Genomic DNA, 16,246 nt, shown 5'->3' on the forward strand with positions numbered 1-16,246 from the left:
CTGGTCAACTTGCATTTGGTGGTTCAAGGGCTCCTGGATCACCCCTACTGATGTTTTTTACTTATCCCATCCAGAGAATTGCCTATCTGTCATGAGGATCTGGTCATGTCCGTCAAAGTCAGAGAAAAGGATTTTACGGCAAGTACATTAAATTTGTTTCTTCAGATACAAAGGGATGTAAAGCCCGTGTTTTATGTTCTGCTGCACGCATGAACAAGAAATGGACAGCTTATATCAGTGAAGTCGATTCAAAGCTATTGAGAAGAGTCTTACCCCCCTGGTTGCTTTCCATCTCATCGCAGCAGCACACTGACATTAGTAGATTAGAACTGAAACTGTGCAGATCAGGTTCACGCTGCTTGATTGCTGTCGGAGCAATTTGTTGTTTCCAGATCATCATATAATCATCAGTTTTTCTTCCTTCTTCTGAAGAGAGAGCTAATAGGTCTTCGAAAGTATTTTGGATAAATACAAAACTTGTTTTGACGTGGAAGCAATGTAAATAAGTTAAAAAAAAAATTACTCCTGTTCACATATGAACTAAATCTACTGAACAGTGCATCCTCCTTCACATTGTATTGTTGACTATCCTGGCTAAAGCTTACACACTTAAAGAAATAGTTCACCTTTTCAGAAAAAAAATGAAAAGGTGAACTAACACCCTACACCGTCTCTACCCCCTCTGTCCCCGCTTTACTTGCTTTCATGGGTGATAAGTAGTCAGTGTATCGGTCCGGGAATTTGAATTCCCTGTTCTTGTTCTCTTTCTCTCTGTAGGATTTCCAGGATGGATCAGAGATATTCTGATTGGTCAGTTCTGACACTTAACCACTTCGGCCAATCGAAATTACTCTAATCCATCCTGGAAACCGTACAGAAAGAAGAACGAGAATTTCAAATCTCTGCACGGCTACATTGGCTGCATGAGCACTTAACAGCTCATCACCCATGGAAGTAAGTACTGTGGGGAGGGTGTACAGTGTTCACCATTCTATTTTATTTTTTTATGAAAAAGTGAACTTACACTTTAAAGGATATCTAAACCCAAACACAAAAAAAAAAATAAAATATATATATATATATATATATATATATATATATATATATATAGCAGCTTACCAGTTTTAAGGTGTTGTGGCTGCATTAGTTTCCTTTTTTCAGGCCAAGTACAGAAATATAGTTGTTTATCTTATCAGAATTCCAATGCCTTTGCAACTTCCTGCCCACTGAGGTGATATATCAGAAGCCTGTGCTTGGAGGACGTGCCTAAATTGTAAGCATTTTTAGAACTGACTCCTGAAAAAACTGCGCCATTTATCGGATGCCCAGTCTGTCCCAACCCTGAAATCACTCTAGTTTAAGCAGCTCCTTATAAATTAGAGTTGCCATAGTGGGGTATAGGAGCCATACCTCATACACACCTAGAGTAAACCTGACACAGGACCATAAGGTCCTATTAAATAGACTTTAAAGAATATGTAAACCCTCACCTTGTAAACGACATATTCAGTTTAAAATAGAAATGAAAGGCAAAACATTAATGCATACATATAAAAAACATTATAAACACCTTTTTCTCCTTTTTAATAAGTGATCGATCACGTTCTATGATTATATGAGAGAAGCCCTGATTATAGTGATTCCCAAACCTGGCAAGGACCCTTCCCTTCCAAAATCTTATCACCCTATGTCCTTATTACAGGTAGATCTTAAGATCTAGACTTAGGCAGGCCATAGACGGGCCAATATCGGCCGCATTTTCGGCCGATAAACGAAAAATCAGTCGGCCCCGTTGCCAATGCTGCCACCCATGTCCATGAAAAACAGACGGATTTTTCAGCATGACCGATAAAAATAAATGAGGAGATCCGTGAAAAACAGTCAACTGGCTGGCTCCACTAACGGCGTGATTATCAGCCGATTTTTCATACGGACGAAAATTCGGCTGATAAACAACCCGTCTATGGTCTGCATAACATTCTGGCCATGTGTCCTAATCAGGTTATCCTATCTCTTATACACTCTGACCAAACGGAATTCATGCCAGGTAAAAATACTGCCATGGACATTTGCCGATTATATATGATTATTCAAGTTTCTCATGTTGTAGTGGGTACCAGGCCGGTGATGGCAGTGAATGTCGCAAAAGGCGTTTGACTCCGTGGAGTGAGGTTACCTCTGGGAATGCCTAGGGGGATTTGGTTTTGGTCCCAATTTCATCAAATGGGTACAACTTCTATATTACTCCCCTATTGCCCGGGTAGCTGTAAACAGGTGGATCTCAGACTCCTTTTCTGGGTTGAGGAACCCGACAGGGTTGCCCCCTGTCCCCACGACTGTATTCACTTGCAACAGAACCCTTAGCCATCTCGCGCAGACTGCCTCTGGTTGGGACCCTAGTAGAAACCATAGGGAATGTATGCGGAAGATATGATACTCTACCTGGAGGATGCAGGCCACTTTACAGGTTAATGAGGATTTTGGAGCGCACTCTGGGCTGCGTGTCGATTAGAGTAAGTCATAAATCCACCTTCTAGACATCTATCTTCCATCATATATTTCTGGTTCCCCGCCTCTGCGCAGAGTTTCTACAATTCAGTTTTTAGGGGTTCATGTAACCAGGGATCTCCGGGATTATCCCACTCTCAACATTGAGCCTTTATTTACCATCCTGAAGGCACGCACTCAATCCTGGGCAAGACTCCCACTAGGGGTTATGGGGAGAATCAACCTAGTTAAAATGATCCTTCTGCCTAAATTCCTGTATATGTTTTGGCATTCCCTTGAACTGCTACCTTTGAAAACCTTCAATCAACGGAATCCTTAATTCCTTTATTTGGGGTTTGGGTAGGCATAAGCACCCCTGGCTCACACTTAAAAATCCCACCATGATTGGGGGGGGGGGGGGTTGCGGCCCTCCCAGACTTTCATCCTTATTATTTTTCGACGCAACTTTTTCACGTTTACCACTTAAATAAATCTGAGGCCGCTCGGTATCTGGACCTGGTTTGTAGCCAACCAGGCTGTATGTTATTTTCCCCTCTACATGTGTTTTTACGGGGCGGTAGGCACTCCGGTGCCCCTGCAACACATGAACCGCTATTACACAATCATGAACACATTTGGGAGCTAGGTCTTAGACGAATGTATGCCCCTTCCTATCACTCCAATGTTCCCCTCTGGCATAACCCCCAACTGCCTGAACTAATCACTATTCCTAACCCTGAGACATGGATCTCTAGGAGGGGTCATGCATGTATATCAGGTACTAATGCCTTCCAGGCTCAAGCCATTCCAAACCCTAAAATAGGAATTTGAACTCCCCAACCATATGCTATTCAGATACCTACAGTTACAACACACCCTGCAGGCCCAGTTTCCTGCAAGCGCCCCCCTTCTCCAGTCCCTCTCTCTGTTAGATGTTGTTTTATATACTGAGCCTACCAAACTAATTTTGGTTCTATACACTGCGTTACGCACCCCTACGGTGACCTGCTTAGTAGTGCCAAATCCCGTTGGGAGCCGGATGTCGGGCCATTGGAAGCAGAGGCGTGGGACAAGTTATTGGACGGCTGCTCTCACCAAGACTTACCTGATAGACTTCTCCAGCTCTATATAGTGCACCAAGCTTACCTCAGCCCATGTAGAGTCTCCAGATTTTGCCTTGAACAGAGCCCATTGTGCCCCTAATTTCTAAGGGAAACGGGTACCTTTTTTCATCTATTATGGTCTTTTCCAGATATTCAGATATACTGGGAGCAAATTATCATGTTCTTGCATGATCACATGGGCTCTCCTCTACGATTAGATCCCAAGTCATGCCTGCTTGGCCTCCTCCCGGACCTTCCTGAGGACAAGTTCCTTGTTACCCTTCTATATGAGACCATTTTTAGTGCTCGGAAATTAGTTGCATTGGATGCAGGCGACACCTCCAACCCTTCAGGCATGGTTGATTGAAGTTAATGCCACGCTTTTTTTTTTTTGCTGCTTTGAAAGTTTATACTTGTTGTATAGTGTGTATCATTTACTGTGGAATCTGTTGTGCAAGTGTACCTTCTTTTACTTTTTTGTCAATAAAGTTCTTGTAACATAGAAAAAACAAAACAGTGTTTGATGGAAAGGTGTTGCCTCTGTTCTGCTCATCACTCCTCTCTTCTGGGACTAAGTGATAATCTTTGACAGCTTTTTAAGGCCACTGTGACATCCTGATGACTTCTATGTGTTCTTTGTGCCACTCTAGAGAATTCTTGTTCTACTAGCTTAGCAAATTTTGTTGTGACTCTTAGGCTGAAAATGTGTGACAAAAGGATTCAGCACATCACCAAATCCAAAATATTCTCTGCAAGCAGGGAATAGAATCCAGTGCATTACCTAGTGAAAGCGGCACACACAGTAAACATTACACATAGTTAGGCACACAGTTAACCCCTTGATCACTCTAGATGTTTAACCCCTTCCCAGCCAGTGTCATTAGTACAGTGTTAGTGCATATTTTTAGCACTGATCACTGCATTGGTGACACTGGTTCCCATAAAGTGCCAGTTAGTGTCCGTTTGGCCGCCGCAATTATGCAGTCCCATTATAAGTCGCTGATTGCCGCCATTACTAGTATAAAAAAAAAAAATACAGTATATATACCATATTTTGTAGAAGCTATAACTTTTGCATAAACCAATCAATATACGATTATTGGGATTTTTTCAAAAAATAGGTAGTAAATTACATATTGGCCTAAATTTATGAAGCAAGTTGATTTCTTTAAATTTTTTATTGGATATGTTTTATAGCAGAAAATAAAAAATATATATTTTTTTCAACATTTTTGATCTTTTTTTGTTTATAGCGCAAAAAATAAAAAACCCGGATGTGGTCAAATACCACCAAAAGAATTTTGGCTCTATTTGTGGGGAATGAAATTACATAAATTTAATTTATGTTTAGCATTGCATGACTGTTCCAATTGTCAATTAAAGTAACGTAGCGCCGTATCACAAAAAAATGGCCTGGTTAGGAGGGGGGGGGGGTAAATCCTCCGGAGCTCAAGTGGTTAATGGAGCTCTGAATTCCCCCATATGTCCTTTATTGCATCTTTTAAAAACGCAAGCACTGCAAAGACCTGCATTTGACCTTGTCTATGCCTTTTGCAGTCCCTGTAGAGTAGAGCTCAGACTAGAGGAGATAGAACCAGCACAAGGATCCATTTAGCTATGCAGCAAAGGAGCAGGGTGACAGAGATGAGCTCATCAGTCTGCTGCTTCTCCAATGACAGGCTTGGAAGGGGGTTAAGACCTGTAAGAATTACTTTACTGCAGTGGAGAAAAATTAGGTCTCCTGCTCTGCCAGACAGGGCTGTGATATGTGACAAAGCTGAGTAAATCTCAGGACTGGATGGACAGAAATACAAATCCTTCAGCATGTACTCTAGGTAGGTAAAACTGCTTCCTGCAATTCTTCCTAAAGGAATCATTTCAAAAGAGACATAGCAGGGCACTTCTTCAGAAAATGCAGTCTGCCTGGCTGTCATTCTGGTGTTTTGGCTTCAGTATTTTTAGTCACAGTCAAGGAGCAAGTATAGAGAAAAATATTCCTGACTTCTTTTTTTCTGACTCTTGTGCTGCCTGCTTGTTCAAGGCTCAGAACTGATAGCACTCAGCCAATCCTGTGGCTCAGTGGTCAGCAGCACCAGCCTCCATACTCCTCTTATGACAGGTGCACTTAAAATAATGTACCCTTCACTTTCACATTGTGTATGTATGATATTATAAATGAATTATACATATGTGTATATATATATATATATATATATATATATATACATTATATATACATATATATATATATATATATATACGTAATATATTATACGTATTATAAATGAATCCTTTGTTTATAGCATGCATCTGCCAGTATTCAAAATCAATCTCTATTTGCATTTTGCAGTACTTTAGCCCTTACGTTTCTGCGGACATGTACAAAATGGCCATTGCCTTTAACACAACTGTCTCCGCCCTTGAGGATGAGCTAACGCAGCTGATTCTGGAAGGGTTAATCAACGCCCGCATTGATTCCCACAGTAAGGTAAGAATTTCCAAGACTTGCCGTGATAGATGTTGGGATCCAAGAAATGCCAGTTAATGTGTTTTCATGTTCATTTGCAGATCCTATATGCCCGAGATGTTGACCAGCGCAGCACTACGTTTGAGAAATCATTACAAATGGGGAGAGAGTTTCAGAGACGAGCCAAAGCCATGATTTTGCGAGCTGCTGTTCTACGTAATCAAATCCACGTTAAGGTGAGTGCAAGTCATTTATTTCTCTTACCTTATGGATGTGTTTTTCAGGAGTAACAGTAAGGGGGTTAATCTACCCAAAACTGCTGTATACTTCAGCCTTTGGTAGATGCTGAAGAGCAACACCACCTGGCAGTGTCTTATGTCTCTCTGGGACCTTATTGGCAAGATGTGCAAAGAGTTCCTTGGTCTTCACACCTGATCTGTCTATTATGAGGGGCTCCCACCATCTGCTAGATTTCTATTTATTTTAAATAATGGGGAATGTACCGGGATGAGCTGAAACATGCAAAGGTGGGCAGGAACACCCCAACCTCCAAGGAGGACATGAACAGTGCGGGGAATTATGACAAAGGGACATCAATGTTGGGGTCTGCAAGATAATATAAGGAGCTGGTGGCCAACTCATTCCAAGAGACTTCAGGTTTAAATATCACATTTTAATGGACCAACCCTTCACCATATTGTATTTACTTTTTACTGTGATAGGTGTAAGAAGGTTAGATTGCAGTAGAGAAATAAACGCAGATATAAGTCCTCCATATATAGAAAAATGGGAAAGAGAAATAGGAGTAACAATACAGTGGGGATCGAAGGTTTGGGCACCCCAGCTAAAAATTTGTATTAATGTGCATAAAGAAGCCAAGGAAAGATGGAAAAATCTCCAAAAGGCATCAAATTACAGATTAGACATTCCTATAATATGTCAACAAAAGTTAGATTTTATTTCCATCATTTACACTTTCAAAATAACAGAAAACAAAAAAATGGCGTCTGCAAAAGTTTGGGCCCCCTGCAGAATTTATAGCATGCACTGCCCCCTTTGCCAAGCTGAGACCTGCCAGTGTCATGGATTGTTCTCAATCATTGTCTGGGAAGACCAGGTGATGTCAATCTCAAAGGTTTTAAATGCCCAGACTCATCTGACCTTGCCCCAACAATCAGCCCCATGGGTTCTTCTAAGCAGTTGTCTAGAAAACTGAAACTGAAAATAGTTGACGCTCACAAAGCTGGAGAAGGCTATAAGAAGATAGCAAAGCATTTTCAGATGTCAGTATCCTCTGTTCGGAATGTAATTAAGAAATGGCAGTCATCAGGAACAGTGTAAGTTAAAGCAAGATCTGGAAGACCAAGAAAAATATCAGACAGAACAGCTCGCAGGATTGTGAGAAAAACAATTCAAAACCCACGTTTGACTGCACGATCCCTCCAGAAAGATCTGGCAGACACTGGAGTTGTGGTACACTATTCCACTATAAAGAGATACTTGTACAAATATGGTCTTCATGGAAGAGTCATCAGAAGAAAACCTCTTCTACGTCCTCACCACAAAAATCATCGTTTGAACTTTGCAAATGAACATATAGACAAGCCTGATGCATTTTGGAAACAAGTTCTGTGGACCGATGAGGTTAAAATTGAACTTTTTGGCCGGAATGAGCAAAGGTACGTTTGGAGAAGAAGGGGCACAGAATTTAATGAAAAGGAACCTCTGTCCAACTGTTAAGCATGGGGTTGGATCAATCATGCTTTGGGGTTGTGTTGCAGCCAGTGGCACAGGGAACATCTCACGAGTAGAAGGAAAAATGGATTCAATAAAATTTCAGCAAATTTTGGATGGTAACTTGATGCCATCTGTGAAAAAGCTGAAGTTAAAGAGAGGATGGCTTCTACAAATGGATAATGATCCTAAACACGCCTCGAAATCCACGGGGGATTACATCAAGAGGCATAAACTGAAGGTTTTGCCATGGCCTTCACAATCTTCTGACCTCAACATAATTGAAAATCTATGGATAGACCTTAAAAGAGCAGTGCGTGACAGACAGCCCAGAAATCTCAAAGAATTGGAAGACTTTTGTAAGGAAGAATGGGCAAAGATACCTCAAACAAGAATTGAAAGACTCTTGGCTGGCTACAAAAAGCGTTTACAAGCTGTGATACTTGCCAAAGGGGGCAGTACAAGATATTAACTCTGCAGGGTGCCCAAACTTTTGCAGACGCCATTTTTTTGTTTTCTGTTATTTTGAAAGTGTAAATGATGGAAATCAAATTAACTTTTGTTGACATATTATAAGAATGTCAAATCTGTAATTTGATGCCTTTTGGAGATTTTTCCATCTTTCCTTGGCTTCTTTATGCACATTAATACAAATTTTTAGCTGGGGTGCCCAAACTTTCGATCCCCGCTGTAGATGCGGAAAAACAGAGGAAAATGTATAGAATAATCCACGGAAATATAAATATGCAGGAGGTAGTGGTGAATTGTGGGTGATTGGCAAGATGGTATATCACACCTAGTGTGGCACACAGATTGAGTGGAGATACTTCACCTTTATGTTGGCGTGGATGTGGAGGTAGAGGCACAATGTATCACATATGGTGGGAGTGTTCTAAAATGCAAGAGTATTGGGGGGGAAAATAGTAAGGTGGATATTCTAGTAGACCCAGAGATTTGCCTTTTTCATAGTACTAAGCTTTCAGTTAAAAAATACAAAGAATCTGGTTTATTGTACTGTTTGAATGCAGCAAAGGGACTGATACCCAAGTATTGGAGGAGGGTGGATCAAATATGTAAATTGGAGGAACTTTATCATTTGAATGAAGATAAGATAAAGAGTCACCATACAAGATGGAACAAATGGGAGGAATTCAAAAAGTCAAGGCTAGCCTTAGAGGTTATGGGGGTTTAACATAGAATAATATGGAAACACATTGTTTTCCTCTTTTTAGGGATTACGATCTCCAGAAATGAACAGGAAAATGCAGAGCAGAAGGGGTCGGGGTTTGGATGGGGGTGGGGGGAAGGATGGGTGGTATATAGGTAGAGGATGGGGGGGGGGGTGAAACGATAAATGTTTTGATAATATGCTAAGGTTTTAATGAGTATGTTTGTATAACTTATTTATCTGAAAAATTAATAAATATTTAAATTATAGAAAAAAAGGAAAAAAAAAAGATTGCAGTAGAGTTTAATGTAAAATACTGATTTTTCTGAGAAGCTTAAGTTGTTCCTGGCACATCTTACCTCCCAGCTTTGGCACAATTACTGGCAAACTGTATGAAAGAATACAGAGATAGACTAGGCTTTGAAGTTCAACCTATCCTGACCTTAAACAGAGCTGAAGTGTAGGCAACTTGTGGTTGCTGCCAGTACTTTCAGTGATTATCATTCTTGTGGCCCAGACCGTATTTGACGTGGGTCTCGACTTTTGCTTAAGTCAATATTAAAGCTTATGCCATGGCAAAAATTAAAAAAAAAAACATATTTGGTACATCTCTTTTAAACATATATGTTTTCTCGATAGTTTATACTTTTAAACACGCTACAAGTGAATAAAAAATAAATGGGTCATGGGTTCGATTCCCGACCATGGCGCCTCCTGCATGGAGTTTGCATGTTCTCCCTGTGCCTGCGTGGGTTTCCTCCGGGTACTCCGGTTTCCTGCAACACTCCAAAGACATGTAGGTAGGTTAATTGGCTCCAGTCTAAATTGTCCCTAGTATGTGTATGTATGAATGTGAGTTAGGGACCTTAGATTGTACACCCCTTGAGGGTTAGAGACTGATGTGAATGTACAATATACATGTAAAGCGCTGCGTAAATTGACGGCGCTATATAAGTACCTGAAATAAATAAATAAAATGATATGCCAGAAATATAGTGTGCTTCTACCTTCCTACCTTCTCGTCTCCTCCCTTATTTTCACCTCCATCACCCCACCTTTTCCAAAGCCAGATATCACAGACAGTTAAAGGCTCACAAGATTTCTGGGAAAATCAACAAGTATTTTTTACACTTATTAGATATAGCAAAACCCCCTAAAATATTATATTGAGCAGACCACAAGGGAGCATATAGAAGGTATAAAGTGGAACTACACCCTCCTATCCTTTACAGCCAAGGAATCCAATGTCATCTTAGCGTCTTTTATCTGCGGTTGCTCTGATACTGCACATGTGGTCAGCTATGACACCAGTCATTTGCTGTCATGACAGTTCGGTTGAGAGCTAGAGGTTCAGTAGGCTGTTGAGGCTCTGGCATTTCATAGTCCAATGGCAGTAGTAGATAAGTGCTTCGCTAAAGGAGAGTGAATAGGGATTAATCTCAGCTTCACGCCCTGTGTAAAGTCCAAGTCCTGAATCCATGCAGCATTACACAAGGATACAGGAAGGGATTTAAAAAGAAGCACAGGTACGTGCGAGCACCACATGCTGTTGGGAATGTCTTAGGCCAGGTTCATTTTTAAAACATGACACTTCTGTAGTAGATCACTTCAACACTGAGACAGCTCTTATTAACATCCCCTACCCTCCTTATGGTTAACTTCAATTCAATATTAGATTACAGTTCTGGTGGACCTGACCCAAAATTGAGCCCTTTTGGGATGCTATTATGCCCTGGTGTCAGGACAGGAACGCTGGAATGGACAGGCAGGCCTATTAACAATGTAACGCACTGACTGACGACAACCATCACCCACAGACCGAAGTCCCTCAGGGCGCGGAGTCTAAGTCCCAGGCTGCCCTTCACCAGGGCCCCTGGTGGTGGGGATGGACTTGACGTAGCCAGGAACCAAGTCGCGGCCCCCGAGACACCCCAGTTGCAGTAATGGCCACCGCCAATGGCGTGTAGCTGGTGGAAAGGACAATAGAGTAGTCGGGCGGGCCGGGTCGACAACAACGGGACAAAACGGTACAGGACAGCAGATGAGAATCACAGGTCACGGGCCGGGTTCAGCAATGGAGGGTCAGATCAAAGGAGAATACAAAGAATGGTCGAGTCACAAGCCAAGTCAGATTCCAGGAGAGTCACGAGAGTCAGAACAGAGTTATAGCAACACCAAGACACAAGACACAAGTGCAAAGAGCATGTGCTGGCCACAGGCTTATATGTAATCAGCCACACCCCTCTGCGGGATGGACCTCAGAGACCTGAAGGCATAAAGGATTCCCACCATGCTCTGCAGAAATGCAAGATGGATGCCAGCACATGGAGTAACATAACCTCTGGGAAAAGGTAGGACCTTGACACCTGGATTCGGAAATTGACGTTGAGTCCAATGGAGCAATCTCCCGTTTGTCTCCTCTTTTATGTGACTTCAACTTCTATGAAGGCCTATAAGCGTAGTGTCACTCCCCACCTCTTGAATGCGGCTAGATCTTTGATCCCTAGGTTCTGGAAACAATCTGTGTGTCCCACACTTTCTGATTGGAAACGGGAGGTAGATAAAATCATGGAAGCGGAGAAGCGGAGAGCTGGGTGTTACTGGTTAGAAGTCAAGGGGAGAAATATAAAGGTATCTGGCAAAGGGTGGATGTACTACTCCTCTGAGATACTGGTTGCCTAAGTTCATTTGGATAGATTGGACTTTTAATGTACAGTACACCTGTGTAATATGTGTTCTTGCTTGTTTAGTACTACAACAGAATTGTTTTAGTGGATTTTTGTTTTGTTTTTTTCTCACTTCTTTTTGTTCCTTTCTTTTTTTTTTTTTTTTTTTTGGAATATTGGAGTCACTATTTGCCATTGATATTCAAGCTATGTACGATTTTGGTCAAGGTGTTATGTTGTTATACATTTTATTGCTGTTTTCTTGACTGCTTGGCACATATTTGCCGATATTATTGCCTAATATCCCTAGAAAATGTTAATAAAGATTGATTTAAAAAAAAAATTAGATTACAGATGGTGAAGAATGAATTGATTTGAAGACCAGGTGAATCTGCAGATTATAGAAATCATTAATTCTCTATAAAATATACATGGACATATGTTCAGTCCTTAGACATACAATTCATGAATCCTGATTTCCTGGATTAAAATGTACTATTAACCACTGATTACCTGGACCTACATGGAAATATTAAGGTGAACCGTTACAGGTATCTGAAGCATATGTCTGGGCAAACAAATGCAGTACATCTCTGCAATACATTCACATTATACCTTGTTTTGTCTCCTTAAAAGTGCAGCAGGTACAGAAATATATCTATTGATGTGCCAGAAATCCATTGAGATCGTTACTTCCTACTGTGAACTGACAACGCTGTGTCTGCAAAATTGAAATCCCAAGTAATTTGGTCAGCCCTGCCTGAGTTCTCTCGTGTTAGCCTACCAAGCCTACTCCCTCTCCTTATTCCCGTAACATAGGAAACAGAAGTTCTGTAGTCCAAAGGCTGGGTAGGGCTGAAAAGGCCTAATGCACACTGGATATGTAGTCCCAGTGCATAAGGCTTCAGCGTTTAGGTGTGGGTGGAAGGTACAGGCCCTGCTGGCAGCAGCCTGTTAGACTCTGAGAGGCTATGGCCAAACAGGCCTGGGTGGTGCACCGAGCAATACATACAGTGAAGGAAATAAGTATTTGATCCCCTGCTGATTTTGAATGTTTGCCCACTCACAAAGAAATAATCAGTCTAAAAATCGAATGGTATGTGTATTGTAACACTGAGAGACAGAATAGCAACAAAAAATTCAAAAGAAATGCATGTCTAACAAATTATGCACTGATTTGCATGTTCATGAGGGAAATAAGTATTTGATCCCCTATCATTCAGCAGGATTTCTGGCTACCAGGTGTCTTTCATACAGGTAACAAGCTGAGACTAGAAGCAGTCTCTTAAAGGGAGTGCTGCTAATCTCATTTTGTTACCTCTGTAAAAGACCCCTTTCCACAGGAGCAATCACACAATCAGATTCCAAACTCTCCACCATGGCAAAGACCAAAGAGCTGTCCAAGGATGTCAGGGACAAGATTGTAGACCTACACAAGGCTGGACTGGGCTACCAAACTATCGCCAAGCAGCTTGGTGAGAAGGTGACAACAGTTGGTGCAATCATTCGCAAATGGAAGAAACACAAAACAACTGTCAGTCTCCCTAGGTCTGGTGCACCATGCAAGATCTCACCTCGTGGAGTGTCAATGATCATGAAAACAGTGAGGAATCGTCTCAGAACTACACGTGAGGATCTTGTAAATGATCTCCAGGCAGCTGGGACCTCAGTCACCATGAAAACAATTGGTAACACACTACGCCGACAAGGTTTGAAATCCTGCAGTGCCTGCAAGGTCCCTCTGCTCAAGAAAGCACATGTCCAGGCCTGTCTGAAGCTTGCCACTGGACATCTGAATGATGCAGAGGAGGACTGGATGAAAGTGTTGTGGTCAGATGAGACCAAAATCCAGCTCTTTGGCATCAACTCAACTGGCCATGTTTGGAGGAGGAGGAATGCTGCCTATGACCCCAAGAACACCATCCCAACTGTCAAACGAGGTGGAAACATTCTGCTTTGGGGGTGTTTTTCTGCTAAGGGGACAGGACAATTGCACCTCATCAAAGGGACGATGGACGTGGCAATGTACCGTCAAATCTTGTGTGAGAACCTTCTTCCCTCAGCCAGGACATTGAAAATGGTTCGTGGATGGGTGTTCCAGCATGACAATGACCCAAAACACACAGCCAAGGCAACAAAGGAGTGGCTCAAGGAGAAGCACATTAAGGTCCTGGAATGGCCTAGCCAGTCTCCATAACTTAATCCGATTGAAAATCTGTAGAGGGAGATGAAAGTTCGAGCCAGTCACCAAACCTTAATGACTTGGAGAGGATCTGCCGAGAGGAGTGGGCCAAAATCCCTCCTGAGATGTGTGCAAACCTGGTGGCCAACTACAGCAAACATCTGACCTCTGTGATTGCCAACAAGGGATTTACCACCAAGTACTAAGTCATGTTTTGTGAAGGGGATCAAATACTTATTTCCCTCATGAACATGCAAATCAGTCATCATTTGTTAGACATGCATTTCTGCTGAATTTTTTGTTGCTATTCTGTCTCTCAGTGTTACAATACACCGAACATTCGATGTTTAGACTGATCATTTCTTTGTGAGTGGGCAAGCATTCAGAATCAGCAGGGGATCAAATACTTATTTCCTTCACTGTACATTTAGTGCTGTATGCCCAAGGACAAATGTATTTATTTATTTCAGGTACTTATATAGCGCTGTCAATGTACGCAACACTTTACATATATATTGTACATTCACATCAGTCCCTAACCCTCAAGGGGCGTACAATCTAAGGTCCCTAACCCTCAAGGGGCGTACAATCTAAGGTCCCTAACTCACATTCATACATACACATATTAGGGCCAATTTAGACAGGATCCAATTAACCTACCAGCATGTCTTTGGAGTGTGGGAGGAAACCGGAGCACCCGGAGGAAACCCACGCAAGCACAGGGAGAACATGCAAACTCCATGCAGAGGCGCCATGGTCGGGAATCAAACCCATGACCCATTTACTGCAAATGCTTGGAATGCAAGCAGTGTGTGCTCCAGGCATTTGTCCCTAGGAGCATACTGCATAAAACGCAGGTACCGCTTGATGCGCATTCCTGCTCTGCCCTGCATTATAGCTGGACGGTGCACCTGTACCTTCCACCAATACCAAAATGCCAGAGTATCATGCATTGAGGCTAAACGACCCGTATGCCTAGCACTGCTTGGGATTTCAGTGAAGCAGAGGGTGCACAAAGTTAGGAGCTCACTGATCTAGCAGATCAACCGGTAATTTTTTGTTCTGTTACACTTTTAAAGGCATTAAAAATGGAGACATAATTTTATTTAATTTTTTTTCCTTTTCTGCTGAAAATGCTGTACATCTCTTACCAGTCTCTCACTAGACTCATTGTTACTTCTATTTTCAGTCCCCTCCTAGGGAAGGAAGCCAAGGAGAGCTGACCCCAGCTAATAGCCAATCCCGGCTCAGCACCAACATGTGAGAGTGTCGCTGCCCTGCACTCCTGGCCACTGACACGTCACGAGAAGAGTACGAGGGTGGTCAGACAATACCCCACAGGCATATGACATGTTCCACCCGCTTGCGTCACCTTCCCATAGGCTGCCTTGGCTGAGCTGTTGTTAAGAACTTGTCAGGAGCTGCATGGTTTATCTCATCAGTCTCAGTTTATTGGACGTGATCACCTTCGCTCTTTCTGGCCGAATTAGAGGAGTAGCGATGTAATGCTGTGTCTTCATCTGGACGTTTCCAGGCAGCAGCTGCACAGGGGCAGGCCGAAATTACGATTTGAGATGTAAACAGCAGGAAACAGCCACAGTGTCATCTCAGAATGAATGTTCCAAAGCGCATTCAGCAGCGTGTGTGCCCCTCTCAGCCTTTACGTCATCCAACAGGTTTTTTTCTTTTTTTTTTTTTTCCTTTGTTTCTCTGCCCCCCTCCCTTTCCTTTTCATTTCCTGTGCTTGTTGCCATCTCCCCTTTCTTCATGCTGTCTGCTGTTCTCTGAACATTAAACCCCCCAGTGAGTGGGCCGTTCTAAGTTTAAGATGCTGGTCCTGTTTTTTTTTTACCCTTCATGAAGACAGGATATACAGCTGCATTAGGATCCAATCAGAAGCTCCTCTTCCACCTTCAAAAAAAAAAAAAGAAAAAAAAAGTTGATATTTAAATGTTCCCTGTTACTTCTGGTTCTTGGTTTTCAATTAAACTTCTTGTTTTTGCGTTCTTTACTCTTTCATCATCACTTCGAGTCCTTTTTAGCACTTGTCCTGAAACAGAGCTGTGGTCTTTTCCTGGGAGCTCTCAAACTCTCCACCTTCTATGTTGACTCTAGTACAGCAATGGGCAAACTATGGCCCGCAAGCCGTATACGGCCCGGCGGACCTTTTAATCCGGCCCGCGGAGCGTGCTAAAAAAAAACACAGCCAGGGCAGGCAAACATCGGCTGTCAGGATGTGTGTAGGCAGGGCAGCGTGACGAACGTGAAGGGAGCTAGGCTCCTCTCACAGTCCTCCCTGAAGACCGGAACGGCGCGGGAACACGACGAGAGGAACGCGCGGAGCAAAGGTAAGTGACACGGGGGACTTGGCTTACTACTTGGGGGGGAATAGTACTGTGGGGGATGAAATACTATAGGGGGGATGAATTAATATGGGGA

At 42.4% G+C, this 16,246-nt stretch overlaps 1 protein-coding gene across 2 annotated transcripts in view; it reads left to right on the top strand.

The window, feature by feature from the left end:
* The window catches only part of GPS1 (G protein pathway suppressor 1), a 56,206-nt gene extending 40,388 nt beyond the window's left edge, over window positions 1-15,818 (top strand). For both annotated transcript variants that reach the window (XM_089670387.1, XM_089670471.1), the window contains exons 12-14: window positions 5,941-6,078; window positions 6,159-6,293; window positions 14,997-15,818. In XM_089670387.1, the coding sequence (XP_089526513.1) occupies window positions 5,941-6,078; window positions 6,159-6,293; window positions 14,997-15,071 (348 nt within the window). In that variant the 3' untranslated portion in view covers window positions 15,072-15,818. The remainder of the gene's footprint in view (window positions 1-5,940; window positions 6,079-6,158; window positions 6,294-14,996) is intronic.
* The last annotated feature ends 428 nt before the right edge of the window (window positions 15,819-16,246 follow it).

Source organism: Staurois parvus, unplaced genomic scaffold (assembly GCF_062004578.1).
Source record: "Staurois parvus isolate SC_StPar_1 unplaced genomic scaffold, SC_StPar_1.0 ptg000003l, whole genome shotgun sequence".
In the NCBI taxonomy this organism is placed as follows: domain Eukaryota; kingdom Metazoa; phylum Chordata; class Amphibia; order Anura; family Ranidae; genus Staurois; species Staurois parvus.